At 48.0% G+C, this 10,000-nt stretch overlaps 1 protein-coding gene across 1 annotated transcript in view; it reads right to left on the bottom strand.

Moving 5' to 3' along the window:
- Nucleotides 1-1,136: 1,136 nt before the first annotated feature.
- Nucleotides 1,137-10,000, bottom strand: part of LOC128697004 (uncharacterized) — a 10,167-nt gene continuing 1,303 nt past the window's right edge. Inside the window, exons 2-3 of the mRNA XM_053788504.2 lie at nt 2,587-3,541; nt 1,137-1,864 (exon numbers count right to left, since the gene is read on the bottom strand). Of these exons, the coding sequence (XP_053644479.2) occupies nt 1,405-1,864; nt 2,587-3,541 (1,415 nt within the window). The 3' untranslated portion in view covers nt 1,137-1,404. The remainder of the gene's footprint in view (nt 1,865-2,586; nt 3,542-10,000) is intronic.

The raw sequence follows: 10,000 nt of genomic DNA, 5'->3' as shown, positions 1-10,000 counted from the left end.
CCAGGAATGACTGGATTTGGTGTACGATTTCCGCCATTTCCTGCCAGTTTCTTTTTCCTTCCTGGCACTAAAAAACCTCTCCCTCTTGAGTGGTTGTGGCTACCCAGGTTTTCCCATGACCTGGATGTTTTGTATCTTTTTGTCCCCTTTAGATGGTGTGCCTGGCAATTTAAGTTATAGCACAGTCTTTCCTGTACTGAAGAGGGACACATTTCAGGGTGACAAAACTTACAGGGAGTGAGTTTGCATTTTCCTGTTGTCATATGGGCACGGCATTTTATAGGGTGGTCAAAGTTGCACGTCCCGTCTGTTTTTCCAGATTTCCCATGCCTGCAGATTCCAAGTGCTTGGTATGTGCACAGGCTTGGTTTCCGTTTGCCTTGGGTTTCTGTGACTGTATTCCCTGTTGGTGCATGTTTCCCTGTCTTATTCCTATCCTCACTAGCACCAACAATGGAGCTCTCACCAGTTGTTTTTGGTAATATATCCTCACTATTGCTAGTGGAGTCCTCTTGTTTGCTATTTCCTGTGGTATTACAAGTTTGTAATATTAGTTTTATGTAATAAATTCGCAAAAATCATTCTGAACCTAACGAGAAAAAAATATTTTATTATGTTATATTATTAAATTATTGTAAACTTACATAAAATATATTTAGTTGACTTAGGCTAAATTAAATTGCGCTTGTTATAATAAGGTTAGGTCAGATTCTTTTGGTAAAAAATATTAAATTTTACATTAACGTCAATGAAAACAAATCTTTAAACGTATGACATAAAATTTTAGCAAGGACTTAATTTTAAACGAGTTCTTAGTAATTGACCAGTTTTACCTATTCGGCACGACATTATATATATATAAATGTATATATATATATATATATATATATATATGTATATATATATATATATATATATATATATATATGTATATATATATATATATGTATATATATATATATATATATATGTATATATATATATATATGTATATATATATATATATGTATATATATATATGTATATATATATATATGTATATATATATATGTATATATATATATGTATATATATATATATATATATATATACATAAATATAAATATATATATATAGATATATATATATATATATATATATATATATATATATATATTGCTCATGTAGTCTTCATTGAGGCTTAAGTTTGCCTGAAATGCTCTGCATAACAATGGACTTTCTACATGCATTATTAACTGTTATTCATTTTTTGAACAAACAACGTATCATGTGGAAGTAAATTATTAATCTGAATTTGAGTTTCTAAAATATTAAATATGCAAATATTTCTTCCCTTATAAACATTCATTCAACAATCTTTAACAATCACTGATACTATTAACAAGATCTGTTTAAGATTACCACCTAAGATATTACTCCATATTCTAACATCTCATCAAATATAGAGAGAAGTCGAGGTCGCAGAAGTGGATTACTATCCAACTGTTTCAACATCCTTTCCCTGTGCTCCTTTACAAGCGATTCATAGTCTGCATCGGTTATATTATCCAGATCCATTATCTCCGCTGCCTGACTCACCACAATAGGCACAACCATCATTCCCATTATCAAACCAAACAAGTTCTTCTTGTGATATTCCTCTCGTAGTTCCTGAGATGTAAACTCAGCTTTGGTTCCTCCTGCCTCCAGCACCTCTCTTAAGGACTCATAGTAAACATTCAAGAAGGTTTCCAAATTGTCCTTCCTTTCAGGTCCATTGAAACTGGTGTACATGAAGTAGTTGAGGTCTGTGGCTGGCGAGGCTTTGCGACTGATTTGGAAGTCCAGCAGTCTTACATCGACCGGGACACCTGTCTCATCGTACCTGTTGGATAAATATTTGCATGGAAGTAAATTTAAGTTATAATAATTGACTGTCGCTGAATAAACAGAAAGGTGGACGAAAGGCTCAAACCGTGGTCACGAGATTAACACGTCCAGCCCGGTGGCTCAGTTGTAAAGCATTGGACCTGTTATTCTCTGAACCACGGTTAGAGTCTCTGAACCACGGTTACAGTCAACTGCCCTTCACTACAGTGAATGGTAGTTGAATTCCAAAAGTTTTTGTGAGGTTTCATTTACATTTTCAAGAATAATTCTTTCAGAATGAAACTGAAAGATGAAGAAAACTTTTGTAATATAATTAATATTCAGTGTAGTTAAACAATTTATTAAAGCATAACTCGTATACTGTGATGTTATTGTAAATATTAACATATAATGTTGGAAGTGTAATGAACACTAGACATTGGAAACAGAGAAACTCTGGAGTCATAAATATTGCAAGAAATTAATGTGCTGAAGGTCTCAGAGGCCGAAGTATAAAACCCACTCTTGATCCAAGAAATAGGAGTTGCCCACTATTCTGTACGTGTGCAAGACACGTAGACTTGATCCTCCGTAAAGGACTTAACCCTCTGACCTCTCCCATGAGACGAAAGAATAGCGATCCGGCTTTGGCAAACCTGAATAAATAGGATTTTCCCTTGGCGTTGCATGAGCACTATGGGTTTGAGCGGTTTCCTATGAGTATAATATTATGCTTACTTGAACAAGATGTTGTTGTTCCAGCAGTCACCATGACAAAGCACATCAAAGGGAGGACACTTCTTTATTTGTTCCAGGAAGACGTCGCTACTACTTGGTGCAAAGTCTTTCAGCCAATCAGCGACTTTTTCGTACCCACCTATTCTCTCTGCTATCTCTGCTGCATTCTCGGCTTGTGAAGTAAGCATTTTCTTAAAGTCATCGCCTCCAGACATTGAGTGAAAGTCTTTTTGAATATATGTGTACTTGTCTTCCAATACTACTGATGTTTCTTTCTGATATAAGATAGAGGCAGCGTGAAGTTTACCTAGTTCCTTGAGGACAAGGACAGCGTGGGCCTTGTCCATTCCTTTCATACGGTCAAACATTTTGAAACCTTCCGGGCGCAAATCTCCAAGGAATATAACTTCCTCTTGTTTAGTCAAGTGAGCAAAATAGCAGTGAGGAGCCCGTATTGGTTCACGTCCTACAAGACTGAGCTGAGCGTTGAATAAGGGCAAAAGTTCCAGGTAATATCCCGCCTCCTTCTGAAAAACTATGGTCGAAAATTCGTTGAATATTGGGAGGTCCCGACATGGATTACATTTAACTACAAATGAGGTTTTCCTGTCTTTTCCTTCTTTATGATAACAAACATCTACACTTGTCACGATGCATGCGTAGTTGTCGCCCTTGTTAGTGAAGTCTGTAACAGTCCATGAGAGCAGCTTTGCGCTGCTGCCTTGTTGTGCCTTCAGAGCTTGTTTGACGTGCGACTCTGTGATGAGACTTCGATATGTTTTCTGTGGAGCCTCATTCACCTCTTCTAACTGCTTCACATCTACTGCCTCTTCTGCTTGCCTGCCATTCACTGTATTCTCTGCTTGCCTGCCATTCACTGTATTCTCTTCTTGCCTGCCATTCACTGTATTCTCTTCTTGCCTGCCATTCACTGCCTCTTCTTGCTTGTCACACACTGCAAAACACGAATGTCAGTATGAGTTCATTTTGATGCTCTTTATGCTTATAGTAGAAGGAGTGGTGTTGGGGGGATGGGATGTTAGTGACTTTGAGATAACCCGTGTGGGTCATTCAGTGTAATGAGTAATGGAGGCTTAGTCCTCTTTCTTCGATGTGTGGTTTAGCGCTTAACTTGTCTACATTAAGAACAATAAAAATAGTAAACCACGGAATTGGTAGGATTAGAACCCATGGCAAGTGAGTCGTGAAACTCCAGGCAGGTGCGTTAGCCACTGGGCAGCTGGTTTATTTATTCAACTAGATATATTGCAATCGTGTTATTACAACTTCATGAATAATAATTATAATAATAATAATAATAATACATCATCGTGCCATCCTTGACAGCTTTGTTTGTCCAACAGTAGTGACCCATCACATTTCCCATACAAATTCCATTTGACTATATTTATATGTTTTGAAGCGATTGCTGATTACAATGGTCTGTTTGAAGATAAGAGTAGAACAGTTGATTACGAAGCATGACCTTGCTAAAATATAAGGTAATATTTCTGAAATATTTTTGTGAGTTAATTCATCTATGAATAAATAACTCATTACTATTGTCACCAGACATAAACATGTAAATAGTTCATTACCATTGTAACTTGATTAGTTAGGAAAACTTTGAGGCCCACTTTTTCATGACTCACGAAATCTTAATGGCACGATTGCAAACAAACCATACTACGGGCGGGGATAGAACCCGCGATCAGAGTTATAGAACTCCAGACCGAAGCGTTTCATTATATACTTCTGTAGTCTTTTGACTACCACCCACAGGATGGGTATTGGATAACTACCACCCACAGGATGGGTATTGAATGACTACCACCCACAGGATGGGTATTGGATAACTACCACCCACAGGATTGGTATTGGATGACTACCACCCACAGGATGGATACTGAATGACTACCACCCACAGGATGGATATTGGATGACTGCAACCCTCAGGATGGATATTGGATGAATACCACCCACAGGATGGATATTGGATGAGTACCACCCACAGGATGGGTATTGAATGAATACCACCCACAGGATGGATATTGGATGACTACCACCCACAGGATGGATATTGGACGACTGCCACCCACAGGATGGATATTGGATGACTACCACCCACAGGATGGATATTGGATGAGTACAACCCACAGGATGGATATTGGATGAGTACCACCCACAGGATGGATATTGGATGAGTACCACCCACAGGATGGGTATTGGATGAATACCACCCACATGATGGATATTGGATGAGTACCACCCACAGAATGAATATTGGATGACTGCCACCCACAGGATGGATATTGGATGACTACCACCCACAGGATGGGTATTGGATGACCACCACCACCCACAGAATGGATATTGGATGACTACCACCCACAGAATGGATATTGGATGACTACCACCCACAGGATGGGTATTGGATGACTACCACCCACAGAATGGATATTGGATGACTACCACCCACAGGATGGGTATTGGATGAATACCACCCACATAATGGATATTGGATGAGTACCACCCACAGGATGGATATTGGATGACTGCCACCCACAGGATGGATATTGGATGACTACCACCCACAGGATGGGTATTGGATGACTACCACCCACAGGATGGATATTGGATGATTACCACCAACAGGATGGATATTGGATGACTACCATCCACAGGATGGGTATTGGATGACTACCACCCACAGGATGCATACTGGATGATTACCACCCACAGGATGGGTATTGGATGACTACCACCCACATGATGGACATTGGATGACTACCACCCACAGGATGGGTATTGGATGACTACCACCCACAGGATGGATATTGGATGACTACCACCCACAGGATGGGTATTGGATGACTGCCACCCACAGGATGGGTATGGGGTGACTACCACCCACAGGATGGGCATGAGGTGACTACGACCCACAGGATGGATATTGGATGACTACCACCCACAGGATGGGTATTGGATGACTACCACCCACAGGATGGGAATTGGATGACTACCACCCACAGGATGGGTATTGGATGACTGCCACCCACAGGATGGGTATGGGGTGAATACCATTCACAGGATGGGTATGGGGTGGCTACCATCCACAGGATGGGTATTGGGTGACTACCACCCACAGGATGGGTATGAGGTGACTACCACCCACAGGATGGGTATGGGGTTACTACCACCCACAGGATGGGTACGGGGTGACTACCACCCACAGAATGGGTATGTGGTGACTACCACCTACAGGTTGGGTACGGGGTGACTGCCATGCGCTGGATGGGTATTGGGTGACTACCACCCACAGGATGGGTACGGGGTGACTACCACCCACAAGATGGGTATGGGGTGACTACCACCCACAGGATGGGTACGAGGTGACTACCACCCACAGGATGGGTACGAGGTGACTACCACCCACAGGATGGGAACGGGGTGACTACCACCCACAGGATGGGTATTGGATGATTACCACCCAGAGGATGCGTACGGGATGACTACCACCCACAGGATGGGTACGGGGTGACTACCACCCACAGGATGGATATGGGGTGACTACCACCCACAGGATGGGTATTGGATGACTACCACCCACTGGATGGGTATTGGATGACTACCACCCACAGGATGGGTATGGGGTGACTACCACCCACAGGATGGGTATGGGGTGACTACCACCCACAGGATGGGTATTGGGTGACTATCACCCACAGGATGGGTGAGGGGTGACTACTACCCACAGGATGGGTATGGGGTGGCTACCACCCAGAGGATGGGTATGGGGTGACTACCACCCACAGGATTGGTACGGGGTGACTACCACCCACAGGATGGGTACGGAGTGACTACGACCCACAGGATGGGTATTTGGTGACTACCACCCACAGGATGGGTATTTGGTGACTACCACCCACAGGATGGATACGGGGTGGCTACAACCCACAGGATGGATATTGGGTGACTTCGACCCACAGGATGGGTATTGGGTGACTACCACCCACAGGATGGGTACGGGTTGACTAAAACCCACAGGATGGGTACGGGGTGACTACCACCCACGGGATGGGTACGGGGTGACTACGACCCACAGGATGGGTTTTTGGTGACTACGACCCACAGGATGGGTATGGGGTGACTACCACCCACAGGATGGGTACGGGGTGACTACCACCCACAGGATGGGTGCGGGGTGACTACCACCCACAGGACGGGTACGGGGTGACTACCACCCACAGCATGGGTACGGGGTGACTACCATCCACAGGATGGGTATGGGGTGGCTACCACCCACAGGATGGGTACGTGGTGATTTCCACCCACAGGATGGGTTTTTGGTGACTATGAACCACAGGATGGGTATGGGGTGACAACCACCCACAGGATGGGTACGGGGTGACTACCACCCACAGGATGGGTGCGGGGTGACTACCACCCACAGGATGGGTATGGGGTGACTACCACCCACAGGATGGGTATGGGGTGACTACCATCCACAGGATGGGTACGGGGTGGCTATCACCCACAGGATGGGTACGGGGTGACTACCACCCACAGGATGGGTTTTTGGTGACTACGACCCACAGGTTGGGTATGGGGTGACTACCACCCACAGGATGGGTACGGGGTGACTACTACCCACAGGATGGGTGTGGGGTGACTACCACCCACAGGATGGGTACGGGGTGACTACCACCCACAGGATGGGTACGGGGTGACTACGACCCACAGGATGGGTTTTTGGTGACTACGACCCACAGGATGGGTATGGGGTGACTACCACCCACAGGATGTGTACGGGGTGACTACCACCCACAGGATGGGTTTTTGGTGACTATGACCCACAGGATGGGTATGGGGTGACTACCACCCACAGGATGGGTACGGGGTGACTACCACCCACAGGATGGGTGCGGGGTGACTACCACCCACAGGATGGGTACGGGGTGACTACCACCCACAGGATGGGTACGGGGTGACTACGACCCACAGGATGGGTTTTTGGTGACTACGACCCACAGGATGGGTATGGGGTGACTACTACCCACAGGATGGGTACGGGGTGACTACCACCCACAGGATGGGTTTTTGGTGACTACGACCCACAGGATGGGTATGGGGTGACTACCACCCACAGGATGGGTACGGGGTGACTACCAAGCACAGGATGGGTGCGGGGTGACTACCACGCACAGGATGGGTACGGGGTGACTACCACCCACAGGATGGGTAAGGGGTGACTACCACTCACAGGATGGGTACTATGACCCACTTGATGGGTATGGGGTGACTACCACCCACAGGATGGGTATGGGGGTACGGGGTACTACCACCCACAGGATGGGTAGTGGCTACCACCGGGGTGACTACCACCCACAGGATGGGTACGGGGTGACTACCACCCACAGGATGGGTACGGGGTGACTACCACCCACAGGATGGGTACGGGGTGACTACCACCCACAGGATGGGTACGGGGTGACTACCACCCACAGGATGGGTACGGGGTGACTACCACCCACAGGATGGGTACGGGGTGGCTGCCACCCACAGGATGGGTATGGGGTGGCTACCACCCACAGGATGGGTATGGGGTGGCTACCACCCACAGGATGGGTACGGGGTGACTACCACCCACAGGATGGGTACGGGGTGACTACCACCCACAGGATGGGTACGGGGTGGCTACCACCCACAGGATGGGTATGGGGTGGCTACCACCCACAGGATGGGTACGGGGTGACTACCACCCACAGGATGGGTACGGGGTGACTACCACCCACAGGATGGGTACGGGGTGACTACCACCCACAGGATGGGTATGGGGTGGCTACCACCCACAGGATGGGTACGGGGTGACTACCACCCACAGGATGGGTACGGGGTGACTACCACCCACAGGATGGGTATTGGGTGACTACGACCCACAGGATGGGTATTGGGTGACTACGACCCACAGGATGGGTATTGGGTGACTACGACCCACAGGATGGGTATTGGGTGACTACCACCCACAGGATGGGTATGGGGTGACTACCACCCACAGGATGGGTATGGGGTGACTACCACCCACAGGATGGGTATGGGGTGACTACCACCCACAGGATGGGTATGGGGTGACTACCACCCACAGGATGGGTACGGGGTGACTACCACCCACAGGATGGGTATGGGGTGACTACCACCCACAGGATGGGTACGGGGTGACTACCACCCACAGGATGCGTATGGGGTGGCTACCACCCACAGGATGGGTACGGGGTGACTACCACCGACAGGATGGGTACAGGGTGACTACCACCGACAGGATGGGTACAGGGTGACTACCACCCACAGGATGGGTATGGGGTGACTACCACCGACAGGATGGGTACAGGGTGACTACCACCCACAGGATGGGTATGGGGTGACTACCACCGACAGGATGGGTACAGGGTGACTACCACCCACAGGATGGGTATGGGGTGACTACCACCGACAGGATGGGTACAGGGTGACTACCACCGACAGGATGGGTACAGGGTGACTACCACCCACAGGATGGGTATGGGGTGACTACCACCGACAGGATGGGTACAGGGTGACTACCACCCACAGGATGGGTATGGGGTGACTACCACCGACAGGATGGGTACAGGGTGACTACCACCGACGGGATGGGTACAGGGTGACTACCACCCACAGGATGGGTATGGGGTGACTACCACCGACAGGATGGGTACAGGGTGACTACCACCCACAGGATGGGTATGGGGTGGCTACCACCCACAGGATGGGTACGGGGTGACTACCACCCACAGGATGGGTATGGGGTGGCTACCACCCACAGGATGGGTACGGGGTGACTACCACAGGATGGGTATGGGGTGGCTTCCACCCACAGGATGGGTACGGGGTGAGTACCACCCACAGGATGGGTACAGGGTGACTACCACCCACAGGATGGGTACGGGGTGACTACCACCCACAGGATGGGTACGGGGTGACTACCACCCACAGGATGGGTATGGGGTGGCTACCACCCACAGGATGGGTACGGGGTGAGTACCACCCACAGGATGGGTACCGGGTGACTACCACCCACAGGGGGTACGGGGTGACTACCACCCACAGGATGGGTACGGGGTGACTACCACCCACAGGATGGGTATGGGGTGGCTACCACCCACAGGATGGGTACGGGGTGACACCACCCACAGGATGGGTACAGGGTGACTACCACCCACAGGGGGTACGGGGTGACTACCACCCACAGGATGGGTACGGGGTGACTACCACCCACAGGATGGGTATGGGGTGGCTACTGGGTACGGGGTGACTACCCCCACAGGATGGGTACAGGGTGACTACCACCCACAGGATGGGTACGGGGTGACTACCACCCACAGGATGGGTACGGGGT

This window comes from Cherax quadricarinatus, chromosome 49 (genome assembly GCF_038502225.1).
Source record: "Cherax quadricarinatus isolate ZL_2023a chromosome 49, ASM3850222v1, whole genome shotgun sequence".
Lineage (NCBI taxonomy): Eukaryota > Metazoa > Arthropoda > Malacostraca > Decapoda > Parastacidae > Cherax > Cherax quadricarinatus.
Note: the sequence above shows the minus strand (reverse complement) of the source record. Positions and strands in the feature narration are given on the sequence as shown.